General features: G+C 36.4%; 1 protein-coding gene across 4 annotated transcripts in view; it reads left to right on the top strand.

Moving 5' to 3' along the window:
• The window catches only part of UHRF2 (ubiquitin like with PHD and ring finger domains 2), a 92,897-nt gene that overhangs the window by 70,687 nt on the left and 3,485 nt on the right, over positions 1 to 18,725 (top strand). For 2 of the 4 annotated variants that reach the window (XM_062017166.1, XM_062017168.1), the window contains exons 9-14: positions 2,431 to 2,535; positions 12,566 to 12,672; positions 14,603 to 14,765; positions 15,271 to 15,408; positions 16,209 to 16,332; positions 16,681 to 16,844. In XM_062017166.1, coding sequence (XP_061873150.1) covers positions 2,431 to 2,535; positions 12,566 to 12,672; positions 14,603 to 14,765; positions 15,271 to 15,408; positions 16,209 to 16,332; positions 16,681 to 16,844 — 801 coding nt within the window. The remainder of the gene's footprint in view (positions 1 to 2,430; positions 2,536 to 12,565; positions 12,673 to 14,602; positions 14,766 to 15,270; positions 15,409 to 16,208; positions 16,333 to 16,680; positions 16,845 to 18,725) is intronic. The other 2 variants (XM_062017167.1, XM_062017169.1) reach the window with 2 other exon arrangements.

The following is an 18,725-nucleotide window of genomic DNA, read 5'->3' on the forward strand; positions in this document are numbered from 1 at the left end:
TTAGATGAAGCAAATTAAATCAGTGATGTCAGATTATACTATTAATAATATCAGGGATTTTATACAAAATTACTTGCTTACAAGGAAAAATCAGTTTTGATCTTAAGATATTTTGTTGACCTATAGTGTGTTTGAAGAACCTTTTTGTGAAAGAAATGAATTAATTATCTTGTGGTTGGCTTCCAGATTAGTTAAAGTCTCATAAGTAAGAAAAGTTTCTAAAATCACTTATGGAAGACCAAGTTTTCTTTTCTGTGCTTTAACAGTAATTGAAATTACTTGTTCACTTTTTTTGAATGGAATTCTCTTCGTAACATGAAAGCTAATAGTTTTCAGATCTTTTTAATGCTAGTAGGAAAAAAGAACCGAGAGTGCTGCATTTGCCAGAAAATGAAGCAAATAAATTGCTGATTTATATATATATGTGTGGACTAGACACCAAAAGACAATTACCATTTCTACATAATTATGTAATTTTGGGTACGGATTAAGAACTTCGTCCTTTTCTTAAAGAGTGAAATGTTTCATAGGAAGTTATATTACACTTTTTCCTCATGTGACTCGTCTTTTGTATGATAAATGAGTTTGTCTTAGCAAATCTATAATCTATGAGACTTTAGAGACTGTAGCTCCTTTATTTCTGATTTGTGTAGTCTTTTATGACATAAACTCTCTTTTCTCTAGAAGGAAATTGACTAAATATTGCTTCTGGAGAGAGCATCTGAGGAGTGTTTTTGGCATGAATTACTTACCAGAGTTCATCTCTGGGGTGAATCACGTACCAGAAATCTAAATTTAATTGAGAAAACCTGGAAGTGAAAGAAGGGAGTGAGAAATGAATGAAAGAATGTTTGATACAACAGGAAAGAGGAGTGCAATAGTGGAGCCTTTTTATTCATCATACTCATAATTGGCTTGGAAAAATTGACAAATAGCTGATAAAATTAGGTGGAAGTGCAAAGTTGTTGTGGATAGTAAACGTGGGGTGGGGAACAGTTCTAAAGACATAATTTTTAATGGTCTTTCAACTACTTATTCTTCTTGTTATTTAGGAAAGAGATCTAATGCCCAATTTTGAAAATACACCATCTTAATACATGATAATGATAAAATAAATAAAATGTTATTGTGAAAGGAAACTAAAACATTATTATGGACAGCAATCATAATGATTAAAGGAATTGAATGATTTTCATTCAACTGGAAAGACTCTTCATTCTGGAAGAATTATGAAAACATGGTGTAGTGTAGATGGCTACAAAATGATGTACAATATGGAAGAAAGTAACTAAAGACCACTATACATACTTTGGTAATGCGAAAAGGAGTAATCAAAATAAAAAGTCAACTACTCACTTCAAAATGAATGAAAGCAGTACTAGTTCATGTGATAAGTAGTACTACTATCCATTCTTTTCTGTCTTGGATACTATGAATCCAAAAATTTTAAGTGGTTTAGGAAGTCTGAGCCACAAGCATCTGGATGCTGAGAAAATTTTCAAGGAAGTACCATTGTGTCCTTACATGGTTTTCATACTGTGCACAGCTCTTGTCTGTTTTTAGAGACAGCATTTCTGGCCAGCTGAACCTTTGGTTGGATGTATTGTATTATTATGACAAGACTAGAGAAAAAGAATGTAAAGTTTCATGAAAGTTGCTTAAAAGTGTAGTTTGGGAAAGTAGGGGCAGCAGAATAAGAGAAACAGGCAGTCAAGTTCCAAAGTATGAAAGTAGGAAGAAGGATCCTAATTGATTTTCTGCTGGGAATCTTCATTCTGTTAATAGTATTTTTGGCATCACATACTGAGAAAACATGTAATTTAATATGTAGCCTCTTTTTATTCATAAAACAGAGGAGGTTAAATATAATTTAGTAGTTTCAAATAACTGCTAAATTAATTTTTGTTGGAGAGATGTTCCAGCAGACTTTAATGATATCGCCAGTTTATGGTACAGCTGCAGCTCTCCAGTGGTCTGATTGCAGCTTAAGTTGCACATTCGTTACCAAAGAGTTATCCTGGTTGGCAAACTAGTTTATGATCAGTGAGTTGTTGCAGTGGCTTCTTAGTTAAAGATTGTGAAATGTTACCAAACTGTCAGTTCTCCACCTGCTTTGGATTGTTCTAAATGGCTGTGTGGGTGTAGTAGTGAGTACAGTCTTAAATACTACTTATGGAAAGAATCATGGAGAAGAAGAAAGTGTACCTTGATATCTTCCAGTGTCACCACTGTCCTACATTGTCCATATTTTTTTGGCTGTTTTTACTTCAGGCTTTTCTTCCTTAAAGTGGAATTTCCACCTTTAATGGCAGTCTTGCATTTTCTATTTACACAGGCAATATTTTAAGCAGAAAGCTGATTGTTAAAGTGATTGTGGATAGCTGATTGTTTGACAGAAATGCCAGAAACTGGCTTTTTTTCCATTGCCAGGTGAGCGAAGCAGGTGTTCACAGACCACACGTGGGTGGAATCCATGGACGCAGCAATGACGGAGCTTATTCACTTGTATTAGCTGGAGGATTTGAAGATGAAGTGGTATGCCATTATGAAAGCAATGGTTTTGCTGTTCTGACGTATCAATGTTTATAGAGTTCTGTTTGTTATTGATCCTAAAACTAATGCTTATGTAAACATGATAGTGAAAAAAATAACTACTACTGTTAAAAAACTGGATAGTTTTTAGTACTTTGAGGAAAATATTTAATCAAATCTTTCCTAAAGAATGCTTATGCTTAAGCAAAACTTGTCCATTTCAGTTGGATTTTTACACTGTTTGGGGTAGTGAAGTTTCAGTATAATTATATATACAATAAGACTGAATATACTCAGTCTGATTTCAGTATTATTTAACATCTTTTAGGGTAATTAGATGCAAAAACTATGTTTTATCTGCTGGTTTGGTCATGATTTTTATTCTTCTCAAGACAGTTGCCTCTTCCTTTCTGTTTGTTGTGTTTCTAAGTATGTGATACATTTATTTTAATGAAGCAAGAATAAAAGGTACGTGTTACTTAATTCTCTGAAGGTTCTCAATTCCTACTGATGACCACTTTCAGAATGTCTTATGAAAGTCTCAATATCCTGTATTATAATCCCCAAAGGCTCTGGAAAAAAAATCTGCTTTGATGTGAACATCGAAGTAGAGCAATGACAGAAGTAACTGCATCTAACTTTCATATCTTGAAGGTGACAAACATTTATTTATTAATAGATTACTGTTTTCTATAATTAAATAATGTTTATGCAGGGTACATCTCTTCCTGCAGTTCTGCTCTATCAGGTGTAATTCTGAATCGTGAATCAGGTGAAGGATAAAGCAGGAAGCAGTCCATTTTTTTTAAACATGACTGGCTGTTAATCACACGGAAAAGGGCACTGGAACATCTGACATAGTGTCAGAATGTAATGTATCCTTTGCCAACAGTACTTTGGCAAAGTACTGCTCCTGCTGCTCCTGCTGCAGAGGATGGCCTTTGACAGAGTCTCTGTCTGTTTTTGAGCAAGTCATCTGAGGAGGTACTTCGTTTTGGGGATACATTACCGTGGCCTGAGAGTCAACTCCAACCTGAGCTCTAGGACCCTTAGGCAGTGGATCCTAAGAACACCGTTGCTCAGTAGTTGTACTTCTGATATTGGGATGCAGATGGGTTTTCTTTCATTTTGCTAGTGATACAGATATCCCCTTGTTTCTGCTGCTGTAATTATCCAGTGAAAAATATTTAATAAACTATTATGACGGAGCAGTGGCACAGGCTGCCCAGAGGGACTGTGGAGTCTCCTTCCTTGGAGGTCTTCCAGACCTGCCTGGACACGTTCCTGTGTGACCTGATATAGGTGGACCTGCTTCTGCAGGGGGGTTGGACTAGATTATCTCTGGAGGTCCCTTCCAACCCCTACCATTCTATGATTCTATGATATCCTTCACGTGTCTTTTCCACTTCACATAAGTGCTGTTGTGATCATGTGTTTTTGTGGACATCTAAATACTGTCATAGTCTAAATTATATATATCATTTTGAAGAGGTATAGTTGGGGAGAAATATTGCAGAAGATATCCTAAAACTTTGTGTGAATGTCAGCTTTTTAGTAGTTTTCTAATCTAAGAATATAAGGGGAATTTTTTTTCCAAGTGCATTTTGGGATTAGTTTTTCTTCAGTTCTTTTTTCATATAGAAGATTTTATTTCCAGATGTTCTTCTGTTTCCCTTGGTTTTGGGAAAAGGCTGAAATTAAACTCCTATAAGAATATTCACAGGAAAATAAGATTATGCACTTTTAAGTATCATAAGTACAATATCTCATTCCACAAATGAAACTTTTAATTAAAAATTTAGATAACATTCTCTTCTTCTATATAGTCACTAATTATATGAGAACAAGAAAACAGAAGTGACTTGTTTGCAACTTTACTCAAGCTGGGCTGTTCTGGTTGTATTGGAGTGCTCGGTAATGATGAGTTCTGTCAGTGCAGAATCTACCCTCAAGATTGAGAAAGTAGTACAGTTATAGTTTACTAAATGAGCATGGGTGAAATTGTTTGGCACACGAAGCTTAACCTCATTCTTAATTGTATGCATATAAAATGTTTGCACATTAATCTTTCTCATAAACGTTTAACCTTGAATTTTAGTGACAAGTTACATGGCTTCCCTATTTAAGATACATTAGAACAACAGTTATCTTTACTGTCTTGAAAATGTTAAAATTGTCTGTCTCCTGATGGTGTTCTTAATAGTAAACATAATAGGAACATTAGCTGAAGAAATTGACAAGACTTTCAGAAATTTAAACCTGAGAATTATTTCAGAATTGACTAACATTTAAAAAGTAGCTATTAGACATCAGTAGTGTTCATAATAAAAGTATTTTGACTTGTCTATTCATCAAATCAAGTAGATAAAGAAATCTCACTTTTGTGCTGAAAAATTGCCCTCCTATTTTGTGGTGATGTTTTTATGTATCAGAGTTAAAACTCATGGTCATTTTCAAAAGTTTCAAAATATATATTTCTCCTGGGTTGAGATAGTGCTGGAAATAATTAATTATGTGGTGTGCTTAGTTTCATGTGAATGAAGATTGTTTCTTCTTTAGGTGCTTTTGCATGTAGGATCATATAGGAAATCTGTGAATTGAAGTCCAGAATCTCTTGGCGAACAATGTGTGCTTTGACCCTTCACATCCTCTTGAAAAAGATTCTGAGAGTATAAGAGAATAGCATCTCTAATGACTCAAAATAAGGACTAGAGGCAATTATACTCTTTGTACAGGTTCATTGATATCTTATACCAAGCCCATTCAGTGTCTGGAACACTCACATTCACAAACTGCTTTGTGAAAGGGCTTGTTGTCCATTTTAAATGCTCTGTGTTTTTTCATTAACCTTGTGTGTGGGTAATCATTTTCAAGGTGTCAGTACAACTGTTATTCCACTGGTTTGAAATAGTCCAATTGCAAATAAACCATGTCTAGCTCACTAGATTTGCCCACTCAGTGTGATAAAGATATAGTGTTTCAGAATGTCTGCTTAATGTGCATTGCAGAGTGAAAACACTTTATCAGTTCCCCCTGTGCCAAAAGTGCAGTGCCAGTACTCTGGTGAGTTGCACACTTAAACGGCTTTAAATCCAAATCCAGTGGCAACAGGAGCCTCGTGTCCACGTTGAAGTGTTACGTGTCCAAAGACCACTGTGACTAGTGGTTTGCCTAGATACTTGTATATGACCTGCTGCTTTATTAACCAGTTTGTTGCATTTACCTGGGTGTCGTGGTTTAGGCCCATCAGGGAACAAAGACCACGATTAGCCACGAGTACCAAAGAGGCTGAGAATTGCTCAAGGGCAGGGAGAGCTTAATTGCCGCATAAGGTCCAGGACAAAACAGACCAGGCCACTCGGTTTGGGGAAGAAAACAGAAGATAATTTAATGCAACATCAACTAAAACATACCCCCAAAAAACCCAAAACATAACCAAAATGAAACAACACAGAGTAATACATCAATGAAGAGTCCAACCAGCCTTTTTAAGAACACCTTCTTGCCACACCTCCCCTCTTCCCGGGCTCAGAGCCCTGATCCCCGTGTTTTTACCCTGTCCCCCCCGAACGGTTCGGGTGGGCAGGCAGTGGGGGTCTCAGTTAGTCTGTTCCCAATAGCTTCTGCCGTTTGTCCCTCCTCAGGACGGGTGAACTCCACACCAGTCCTCCCTGCAAGTCCGTGGGGTAGCTCACACGCATGGCAGCCCTGCATGGGCTGCTCCGACGCGCACTTATTCCAAAGGCTGCAGCTCCTCTCTGCCTCTCGTGTGGGGCTGCTCTGCGGCACACAGGCTCTCCAACACGGCCTGGGCCATGGCCGTCTCCCCACACAGTCCCTCGCCCGTCCGGGCTCACTCACATGGAGCTGCTGGTAACTCTCAGTCCTGCCAGGGGTCTCCATAGATTGCAGGGGCACAGTTTGCATTCTCGCCACGGCTTGCAGAAGGGTCTCCGGTCTACTGCTCCTCCTTCCTTCCTCCTTCTCTGGCTGAAGGGTCCGCGTGGTCGCCTCCATCTTGTATCACTCTTACACCTCCTCCCTCGCATTCCAATTCCCGTCCCCTAAATAGTGATGGCAGAGGCGCCAGATTGGCCCAGCCGGGCCGGAGGTGGGTGTGAACCCAGGAGCCGGGGGAGAGTCCGCAAACTCTTTACCGGGTCTTCACTGCAACCCGCTCCCCCTGTTACTAAGCCAAAAGCTGCTCCTTGCTAAACCAGAACACTGGGTTACCTGAATCCAGTGTGAGCCCTGGTACAAAAGAGATGTACTATCCTACATAAATTTTCTGAACCAATATGCCATTCTGACCATGTTACCAAGGGAACAGTTCCTTTCTGATTTTCCACCTCTGTTTTACGATACTGAGATTCCAACATAACAAGCTAATTACAGCCAGTACACTGAAAGTCTTTCTCTTGTGTTTTGAGTATACAGCTGAAAAGCTGATGCTTGATGCCATGAAACTTGCTGTTTTCAAGAGCCATCACATTTCCAAGGTCTAAGCACACTACTGGTTTGAGACCTGCTCAGAATGTGAAAAAAAAAAAATAGTATTTCCCTATACACTAGGTACCAAATACCTTCATTTTCATTCAGCTGTGTTATTTGTCTGCTCTTACTACTTCCAATACTAAGGACATACTTGACATTAAATGTGGAGCAGTAGTATTAAATACTTCTTACCAGTGTGTCAGATTTGCAGGACAGCTCCTATTTTGCAACAGTCTCCTCTCCATCTTTTCTCTTACTCCGTGTTGTTACATATCAGTCCATATGGAATGTTAGTTAATGCTACAAAATACCTTGCTTACATTATTTTTCTAATATCATTGTCTCCTCTGTACCTGGATAATATTTAGAATTACTTTCACATTCTGAAAAGCCTTCTGTTATTGTACAAATGCTTTTTTTCCATTTTTACTGCTAGTACTATGTCTGTCAAGGTAATCTTACCTGCCTGTTTGCCAGCTTCTTTCATAATGTGATGTGGAATCTGTGTCTGTAGTGCTCCTTCCTGTGCTTTTCCAAAGTTAATTTGCAGGTCTTTGCATATCTATTTGTTTCTAAAGTGCTGAGGAATCCATTTGACACAATGATAAAGTAGATTAAAAAGTAGAAATTTATGTTGACAATGCTTAGCAAAGTGCCATTTCGCTTTTTTTTGGACATTTAATGTTTTCCAAGAAATGTTCTGTATGGAATAGTGCTTTAGGTCAAAGACACAGGCCTTGGTTTTGTTTGTGAAGTCTTGACATACTGAAATACTTTCTTTCTGAAATTCATACATTTTTATTTCATTATTACATTAGTCATTAGTGCAATATATGGACTAGCAATCTATTATCTTTATGAAATCCTGAGGGATGAACACAGTTATACTAATCTTTGTTGTGTCAAACCATGAGTTTCTTGCTGGACTTCATAGATTTTTTTCCACATGAATGCTTATAAAAGTTATTTCTTAATACAATAAGCATTTATTTAAACACAGGAAACAAAAAAAGGATCAAAGTAACAAATTGTAACTATATGTAAGGAGAGAAATGAATATCAAATAGTATGTGCATATCTTTTAGTCAGGCAAGATTTTCCTTGAATTGCTTCAACTAGGATTACAGTAGGCCAATTACATTACTCATACAAATGGCAGGATTTTTTTGCCATCAGAAGAACAATCAATGATCTCCAACAGATAGTCAAAGATAATTATGATTTTAAAATGTTTCAAGTAACAGTTTTATGTCTTAAGTAAGCTTTCACTACAGTAAAATGTCTTTATCCTGAAAAGGCTTTCTATCTGTTTTGTCTTTGGTAGACCTGGTTTGTAAGTGAAACAGACTTTGAATGGAGCCAAAGGTAATGAATCCAGTTGACTAGCCTGAGTTGTTTACATGATAATGTTTAGTTTAAAGGTCTGGTAGTCTGCCATTTTATCAATGAACACAGAAAGGAAGAAGAAAAACCTGAGAAAGTGGTGCACGTAGAATAATTGTCTAGTACTTTAATCTGAGAGTTATTTTTCAACTAGTGAATTACTTCCATCATCAGTTAGCTACCTTCTGCTGTTTCCTGCTTTGAAGCTGCTTTGCTTTTCAGAGATTCTGATTGCCTAACACTAAAACAGTTAAATGTTTTTATCTTGGTGGAATATGCCATGCTGTCACGGGCAGACGACTTACGATATATTCAAGCTCTGCACTTAATCCAAGGGGTTTTTAATATGCATATATGTCATTTAGCCCCTTTTTAATTGACATCTTTTACTGCAGTGCTAAACCATGAAATTATCAAACATAAATCAGATAATTGGGCAGACAGACTGATTCTGTCAGCACATACCTGTGAGACTGTAGTGGAGATTAATTGATGTGATTTAGTTCCGAGTATCCCTAATAGGGAAATAAAATCTTCTGAAATGTAATTGTCTGATAGTTAATATTTGCCTTGGATTTAATAAGTTCATTTAAAAAGGCTTAGTGATTTTTCATTTTGCTTTGTCATATTAATCAAGATCTTAGTGTTTGTTATGTTTTACTGGAGTGAAACTGATGAATTGAGGGCTTGACGAACTGATGAAATTTTGAGGTTTCTTGTGTAAGAAAAGCCAATAAAGCATATTTTTTTTTTTGTTCATACTGAAGGCTGAAGCTCATCTAGGAAATCTGTTTTCATAATGGCATATTTTGCTAACTGATAAATGCAATTTTTGTGTATATGTTGTGATTGAACTTGGAATAATAGCAGAAGTGTTACAGAAAGTGGAAATAATTGAGAGCTATCTTTAGATAGTTGATATTACCGTAACTTGAAGTAGCTAGTAACCCTGTAAGCTGCTGAATAAAAGCAACCCATAGAAATACTGTGGTCAAACACTTAGATGGAATTCAAAGTGTTACTTTTTTCATTCTCCATTATCTCTTTGTTAGACTTGCAACTGATCATATAATAACATTGAAATAGAGGAGTATGATTTAATACAACTGACCATCTGCTTATTTTATGTCTGAGGTTCACCAGCTTAAAGAACTAGAGTTTTGCCACACAAATGCCTCAATGTGATATACTGGATCAATGCTACTGTAACTCGAGTTCATTTGCTCTATAACATGATCAAACTTTATAAACAGGACAGTTAAGAAATAACTTTATGGAGAGAACATAAGAAAAAGACATACAGAAAGCATTAAGAGAAGACAGAATAACAAAGGTCTTACTAGCTGTTGAAAGTGAGTTTTGGTGCAACGAAGTTGAATTAAGCTGTGGAAAGCAGAAAAGAAATGGCAAAATTACATATATTAAGGTAAGAAAATGGGGAAAAGTAGGAAGAAGTAAGAGAAGGAAAAAGATTACTGTAGTTTTAATAGTCTTTTTGACAGGTTTTTTTCTTTCTGAAATAATAACATGTAGATGTCAGTAATTCCTTTTGCCACATTTTCTTCAACTGTTGAATTAAGAATTTATAGCAGTTATCAGTATCTTAAGCTGTGCTTTCTCATCCTCTTGAGGAAAAAATTAGCTTTTCACCTTTAACCATCATGTACAAGCTATCACTTGAATATTGTTACAGGTGGTTGGAAGATCTTGCATTGCTTATAGATAGCCTCAGAATTTGAAGTTACCAAGAAAATGTTTTAATGAGTTATTACTCATCAAAAGATCCCAAATAATAAGCTGCATGAATATTCCTGGCATACTTCAGTTTCAAAGTAGAACACCATAACCATGATGCAAATAGGTTCTGTAGGTTTCCCGTTAAGTCTCCAGACTTACCAGTATTCCCATTTCACTTCTACTTGTCATGGCTGTATTTATAATCCACATTTATTCCACTCTGAGGACTCTTGTGTGTGTGCATCACCTGCTCTTGCCATTCTAGATTTTCTCTGTCTACAAGCACTTATGTATTCTCCGGAGCTTTCTTCCTATCTTTAGGAGCTGATCTCATATCAGAGGTTCAGATGTCCTCCTTATTTCTCACTGTCCAGTACAGATCAGTGCCCTGTATAGCAGGATTTCTGTCATTTTCCTCCAATTTCAGGATTTGTGTGTCTTTGTTTTTTGGTTTTTTGGTTTTTTTGGTTTTTAAATTAAATATCTAATGTGAAGTGAGTGTAATTGTAGGAAGTAAAGCAGAAATGAGCCATCAATACACAGGATGTTGAAAGATGCTGCCATCTTGGAACAATTACATTCTATAATTCCATTTCTTCTCCATTTTCCTTCCCCTGGATTTCAAGTTTCACCCAATTCCGTGTAGTTTTGCCTATTCACACATAGAACATTATTTAACATCATTAAACGGATAATAATTATAATCATTTTTTAACATGATGGATTTAACAATTATAATAATTATTATTGAACATAATTAAAGAGAAGCAAATGTAATTTATGACGTGTGGAATCTGTTCCAAGAGGTGAGAATGTGCACATGGTCCTTATATCTGTGTTATTTATCTCTTCAAGCACAATGTCTTCTGGTTGCCTGTGGTTAGAGAACCACTCATTCTTTCTCTGAAAGCATTGGAAGTTTGATATTTTTCAGACCTTTCACATTTAATCAATTTTTGATAGAAGTGTATTCTAGTTGATAATTGTGAATATTGTTGCATTTATACCTTCTCACTTGTTTGGGTTTTGGCTTAAATCTATAGTGATTGGTCCTTGATTTCTGTTTTTCTCTACCCAGTACTTTCTTCTCATGAAGTTTGTTCTACCTGTCTAGTTGTTGATAAACAAAATAGTTCATCTAGAAGCTATCTTGTGTAAAGAGTTTTCTTCATCTTGTTCATATATGTACTGTTTTTGTCTTTCCTCAATTTTTTAACATTCCTACAAATATGTTATTTCAATATTTGTTTCAACATTATAGCCTAAAAAAGAGGAGGGAAATCACCTTCCAGTTTCAGTTTATTTCTGCTTGTAAAACTAAAAACTGCCTTAGCTGTTTTCCCTACTCTGACACACCATGAACATGTGTTCTTTTTCTTGTTTTTTACAAAACCTAAATTGTTCTGGGTTCATTGCTTTCCAAGATTCATCTTTCTCGTTGTATGAATTTGGCACAAGCTTCTTATACAGTGTTAAAGTGCAATTTGCTTGGATGGGCCTTATTCATCAAGCAAGCCTATCTGTATTAATTTCATAATTATCACAATCATCTTTATGTGATCTGCACATTTTGTTTGCTGTGATAGGTGCTGAAAAATTAAACATAGTTCAATTCAGTGATATATTATTTTATACAAATCATTTTACAGCTTTTCTTAGTAAATGGTCCTTGTCTTGTCAGACTTAAGTGCTTTTGAGGATATACCATATATTGTCCTCTTACAGTGTCATTCTGTTTCTGTTATTTTTAGAGATTCATCAATCAGAGTAAATAAGACTGCTTTAAGAACAGATATACCAAAGTTTATACATATCTTTGTTAGGTTTTGAGTGTTTTTTAACTTCATAGCCCAAGTTTGTTGTTATATCTAGATAAATTTTGAATGAGAAATACTGCAGAACTATAGCTGAATATCTGTTAGGTTTTCCCTACACAGAATAAAATAAACATCATTTTTAGAAGTAATCTCTGGCCATATTAAACAAGCATCTGTCATTCTAACTTTTTAGATCTTTAATAATATCAGACTTTTAATAGTGGTAAGAAATTGATGGGATTTTACTACTGCATACAAGTATATTCAGACTTTTGCTATAAAAATTCATATAAACATTTTTCCCTATTAAATGTTTATCTTCTTTTTAAAAGATGCAAATATCCAATTTTTAAAGGCAGGCTATTTTTAAATAAGAATTTCCTGATGAATATGTTACATGCAGACCAGTAGCTTTGTGCTGGCACAACTACTGTGGAAGAACAGTGATACTGAAATTGAATATACATCTTTATATGCCTCAGATTACAGTTTTTCTCAGAGTAAACAAAATAAATGAAGTCGCTGTTTTTTTGGTTTTTTTTGTTTTCCCACTGAATTGCTTTACTTTGAGTGTTAAAATGAACAAAAATCTTCTTGCACAGGACCGAGGAGATGAATTCACTTACACTGGCAGTGGAGGTAGAGATCTTTCTGGCAATAAAAGAATTGGAGAACATTCATTTGATCAGACATTAACACACATGAATAGGTAAGTTTTGGGGAAAAAAAATCAAAAATTATTCCAAAACAAAAAGATGGGTTGCAGCTTTAATTTAAAGCTCACCTTTTACTATATTCAGTCACACCTATGCATGCTGCTTTTGTGAACAGTGGTGCCTCTTGCTTCTAAGAGGCATTTTAGCAAGCATTATGTTTTGTTGATTTAGGGAAACATGGACCACAATGAATAATGTTACTATAATGCTGATGTAGCATGTAGTCATATCTCTGGTTGAAATTGTTCTACGGTTTCCTTCAGTGGACTCTGTCTTAATTTAATAAGTTTGTCAAAACTTTTGGCTAGAAGTTTTCTAGATTTTTCGCTTTAAAATTCTTCAGCAGTTAAATCAAAATTTAAGTAGGAAGAAAAATTTTGTTAATTTTCCTATGTTGAAAGAAATCTTTCCTATTATGCCAGCCCTCTTTTCCATCATAGTTTTCTATGAAAAGCAAGGAATTAGGGTGATACTTTATCAAAAGCATGTGCTTGAGAAAGAAAATACATGCCGTAAAAGTGAATTATACATCTGCTTAAAGTGTTTTATTGTCCTTTAAAAGCCTGCCTGAATAAAGAACTCTCCATACTTTGCTACTTCTAAAAGCATAATCTCTTATGCAACCAACCAATTAACACCTATGAGGTGCTGTGATTGACTAAGACCTTTTCTTTTAGATATGATCTGCTGCTGTCACTCAGAGCAGAGAGGGATTCTACCTATTCTGTCTATTTTTTGTGGCTTTTCTGAGAAAGGGAGAGAGAAAGGGGATGTGATATGAACAAGGAAAGAAAGAAGATGGAAGTAGGTTTAGGCAATGGATTTGCAAGCATATTTAATGAATAGAGTGAACTTGGTTTGTCAAAGAGAATTAAAAGCTGAACTCTTTAGTCTCAGCATTTCTCTGCTGTTAGCAAATGAGAAATCCACTCGTAAGTCTTGCCTTGTAGCTCTGCGGGGGTTAGTGCATATGGAATATAACAAGCTGCTGCTTTAGGTTACTGATCTTGGTACAAGTTTTCAAGCATTTTAATACTGAAGTTTACAATTCCATGTAGTTAGATCAGTATTGGGTTTGCTTCTCTAGGTGTCTTAAAGTTTTGGTTCTATATAAGAAACATTTTAAAAGTCAGCTGTGTATGCCTGTCTTTTAAGGGTCTGTACCATGTGGGTTTGATACTCATAAGGTTTATAAACCACACAATTTCTTCTATTGTGAGATCCATGATTTGCTTTGAGTTTGATTCTGAAGGTTTTTTATTCCCTGGTCAAATCAGGCTGGTCAGTCGATATGGCCCTTTGGTCTAGTAGGTATTCATACTGTCTAGCTCCAAGTTTCTAGAGTAGGGTCTTCATATAGTGAGAGGATAAAAGGGTTTGCTTGTCCTTGAGTTGGCTACTAATATTTAACTCCTACTGTAAGACAACTTATGTGAGAGACTTCAGTTACTTATAGGTTTTTTGATAGTTACTATGTACTTTTTCCTCTATAGTTGTTTGTCATCATATTCATTACTTTTATGTACATGCTTAAAAAAACCTTGAAATCTGCAGTTAATGGGGAATAGTGATAGGTAAGGTTTGCTTTTTTTTGTAAGTTTCTTTTAATTCTCTCAATGATATTTATGGACTAATTATTTATAAAAATTAAGAATATTAAATCTAAAAGGATTGGTTTGGTTTATTTAGCAACAGTAGCTCATTCTTCATCTGGAACCATGACAGTGGAATATTTTGTGTTGCCCTCTTTTTTTCTTACCATTCGTGGTAACATAGAACTCATTGCTTCAATCAGTGTTACAGTTCTTAAAGAGTATGCTGAAAAGTTCTCTGTTGCTCGATAAAGTATAATTAGACAAAGGAAATAGATATTACTATTGTATGAGGCGATATAGTTTATGAAGATTTTAAATCCTTTTCCAGGGCATTGGCCCTTAACTGTGATGCCCCACTGGATGACAAAAATGGAGCAGAGTCTAAGAATTGGAGAGCTGGTAAGCCAGTAAGAGTAGTGCGCAGTTCAAAAGGAAGGCGAATCAGCAAATATGCCCCAGAGGAAGGCAACAGATATGATGGCATTTACAAGGTATTCTGGTTTCTACCAAGTAGAACATAACATTTTCTTCTTCAGCTGTTTAAAAAACTCTCATCTGTTACATGGCAATAATTATTTTTTCTTCATTATAGCTTTTTAGCCTTAATTTATTCTGCAAAGAACTGAAATTAAATTATTCAGAGCAGTGATGTTATAAAGTAATTCATAATAGGTTATATAAAATTGAATATGTAAGCTACTAATATGTGATTACTGAGTCATATTCATTCTTGTAAATCAAATTCTTTCCCTCACTATTTCCAACTATACCCCAGATTTTTTGTGCATTACATGACTTCTCAGCATCTCAAATAAAGGTGTGTGTCTTTTGAGAGTATGGTATATATCAAAAATACAAAAAATTCACACCTGAGGAAGAGCTGCTGTATAATAGTAATGTATAACAGTCTTCTTAATTCTTCTTGAACAATTAAGTATGATTATATGTGTTTGGATCATGATAAAATAATGGTAGTAATTTTGTATTATTCTCTAGGTGGTGAAATATTGGCCAGAAATTGGAAAATGTGGGTTTTTAGTTTGGCGCTATCTTTTGAGGAGAGATGACATTGAGCCTGCACCTTGGACTTCAGAAGGAATGGAGCGGTCAAAGAAACTGGGTCTGAGTGTACAGGTTTGAATCCGGACTCAGAGATGGTTTTAGTCTCAGTTCCAGTAAAAGAATTTCAAATTTCAGAAATAGAAACCAGTTAAAGCCCCCTTTTATTTTTTTTGTACTTCACTGTAGCAGGATTTAATGCCAAAACCCACTACAGATTATCTGCAGAGTGAAAGAATCCTGTAATACTGACACAACAGAAGGAATAGTGGATGACGTTTGCCTTAGCAGTGAATTGCTTTGCATATATGGATTGGAAAATTACGAGTTCAAATCCAGTTTTGTGATGCTTTAACTGGAAAGAATTTCTACAAACAACTATTGTTATAACTGAGTCTTGTCTGAGAAATGGAAAAACCTGTGTATTTTTGTGTATTTTTCTTTCCATGTCACTGAGGAGTTTGTAAAGATGATATTTTTCAGGCAAAGAAGTAAACTGACCCATGAGGACTTGGTCATTGCAGAATCTTTGAAAGGTGGAAAGATTTAACACAGTTTCTTTTCTCAGCAGGGCAATGGTATATCTTAAAGTTTTGCCTAACTGATTTGTATCTTGCAAGGGCATAGATATGGATATTTGGTTCCTTTTAATACAATCAAGGCTGGGTTGGATTATTTGACTTGACTACCCTTTCCAAACAATAGATACCAATTTAAATGTTTTCTGCATCACGCAGGGCTGTAAAAATTATTTTGTGGTTATTTCAGTATGTAGTCACAGGCTTTTAAACTCATTTATAAATTAGTCTTGTTAGTATTTGGGAATATCTGTATGCCAGTGGCTTTTGTTTTAAATCTATGCTTTTTTATTTTAGTATCCAGAAGGTTATTTGGAAGCCATGGCTAGTAAGGAGAAGAAAGATAAGGTTAAAAAGCAAACTGTGAAACAGGAGCCAACCAGCCAGAGTAATGGAAACCAGAAAAGGACAATTGATGATGGTATTTCTTTTTACTTTTTTAGCATTCATCAGCAAAGCCTGTCAGTGTTACATTTCCTAATCCATTAGCATATGAGACCTTTTCAGAAGTGTGAAGTTATTTGGAATACTTATGTAAATTGTTAAGGAGTACTCTGTAATTAGGTACTAGTGTAGGGATCTTATCCTATTTGCTACATAAAGACTTTTGTGCAACTGTATGCTGCAGTCCAAAACAGTGCTGAACAATATGACTTGGAGTAGGGATTTGATTGCTGCATTTTATGAGCATAATCTGTGTTTTAGCCTCATAGAAAGTATTTTTCAGACTAACACTCTTGTTACTGTGTCTGATGGTCATAACCTTAAGCAGGTATAGAGGAACCTAGGAATACACCCAAAGCTATGAGGATGGGAGATGGAGGAAAAGGAGAGGCTTTCCAGCTGACACAACAGCAGCAGTGGCTGATTAGAGAAGACTGTATGAACCAGAAACTGTGGGATGAAGTACTTGCTTCTCTCAAGGAAGGACCAGTATGTTTGCTGCATGCATAATTTTTAATGTTTACCTTTACTTTCAACCCTTAGAAGAAATCTTGAGTCTCTTAAAACCCAATTTGCTTAACTGATGTTGAATACAGATTGGGTCTAGCATCATTTTTATTTGTAAGACTTTAATTTCAAGAAAGTAATCATAGAATCGTTCAAGTTGGAATAAACCTTAAGGATCATTGAGTCCAATCATTACCCTAGCACTGCCACGTCCATCACTAAACCATGTTCCTAAGCATCACAATCCACTATAGGTGCCTTGGTTTAGACTTACATGGTAGATATCTTTTCTTGATTAAAAAACGTTTTTAATTTAGGAGCTACTTTGAGGCACTTTTGTGTTTTAATTTTTTGAAGGAGGCCTGTTTTCTCTGAAATTATTAATGTGTTTTTGTGCTGTGCTGATGTGAGAAATCAGATATGAAGAAAGATGTTCCAGTCACTACTTTTCATTTAGACAGAAAATAATTTTGTGACAGAAAAAACAGATGGCTTGCTGCTTTAAAAGAAGACAGAAGTACTTTCACCTTCGAATTAAGATAGGAAATTAAAATATTTTCATCCAAATTGTCCTGTTTAGGCCCATCAGGGAACAAAAGACCACGATTAGCCTCAAGTATCAAAGACCTGAGAATTGCCTAAGGGCAGGGAGAGCTTAAGGTTCAGGACAAAACAGCTCAGGCTACTCGGCTTGGGGAAGAAAACAGGAAATAATGCAACATCAACTAAAGCATAACCATAAAACCCCAAAACATAACAAACATAAAACAACACAGAGTGGTACAACAATGAAGAGTCCCACCAACCCTTTAAGACCACCTTCTCCACACTCCTCCCCTCTTCCCGGGCTCAGAACCCTGATCCCAAATGTCTTTACTGCCTCCCTCCCTGAACAGCCCAGGGGAGTCAGTCTATTCCTAATGCCTTCTGCCATTTGTCTCTCCTCAGGGCAGGTGGGCTCCACACCAGTCCTCCCTGCAAGTCCATGGGGTACGTTACACACACAGCAGCCCTGCGTGGGCTGCTCCGACGTGCATTTATCCCAAAAACTACAGATCCTTTGTACCTCTCACGTGGGGCTGCTCTGCGGCGTGCAGGCTCTCCAGCACGGCCTGGGCCATGGCCGCCTCCCCACACAGTCCCTCGCCCGTCCGGGTGCACTCACCCAGAGCTGCTGGTGGCTCTCAGTCCTGCCATGGCCCTGCATGGGTTGCAGAGGTACAGCTGTGTTTTCACCACGGCTTGCAGTAAGGTCTCTGGTCTGCTGCTCCTTCCTTCCTCTTTCTCTGACTGTAGGGTCCCTGTGTTCACCTCCATCTTGTATCACTCTTACATCTTCTGCCAGCATTTCAAATTCCCGTCCCTAAATAGTGCTGGCAGAGGCGCCAGATTGGTCCAGCTGGGCTGGAGGTGGGTGTGAACCCAGGAGCCGGAGACTCTCTACCGGGTCTTCACTGCAACCCCCTCCCCTTGTTAACAAGCAGAAGCTACTCCTTGCTAAACCATGACACAAATCTAGATTATTGCACTCTGTAAAGGGGAAACCTTGAGTAAAAAAGAAATATCTTCCTCCCTCTAACTGTCAAGAAAACAGCAAGAATATCTCACGATTGAAGAGACTATAGCCACTAGTATCAAAAAAGTCCACCAAAGGAATATCTTCTGGGGATAATTAGCCTTATCAATGTCAAATTCATAGTTATTTTATCTGTTTTGCAGAAGAAATCAAGGCACTAAGAAGTTAAAATAGCTTGATAAATCTCAACTTGAAAACCAAGCCATTGGTTGGAAAATGGACATCTAGTAATTTTAAAACATGGTTTTAAAATTGGTTGGTTTGAGAATTACCAGTGGCTATTTATG

Source organism: Colius striatus, chromosome Z (assembly GCF_028858725.1).
Source record: "Colius striatus isolate bColStr4 chromosome Z, bColStr4.1.hap1, whole genome shotgun sequence".
NCBI classification, from domain to species: domain Eukaryota; kingdom Metazoa; phylum Chordata; class Aves; order Coliiformes; family Coliidae; genus Colius; species Colius striatus.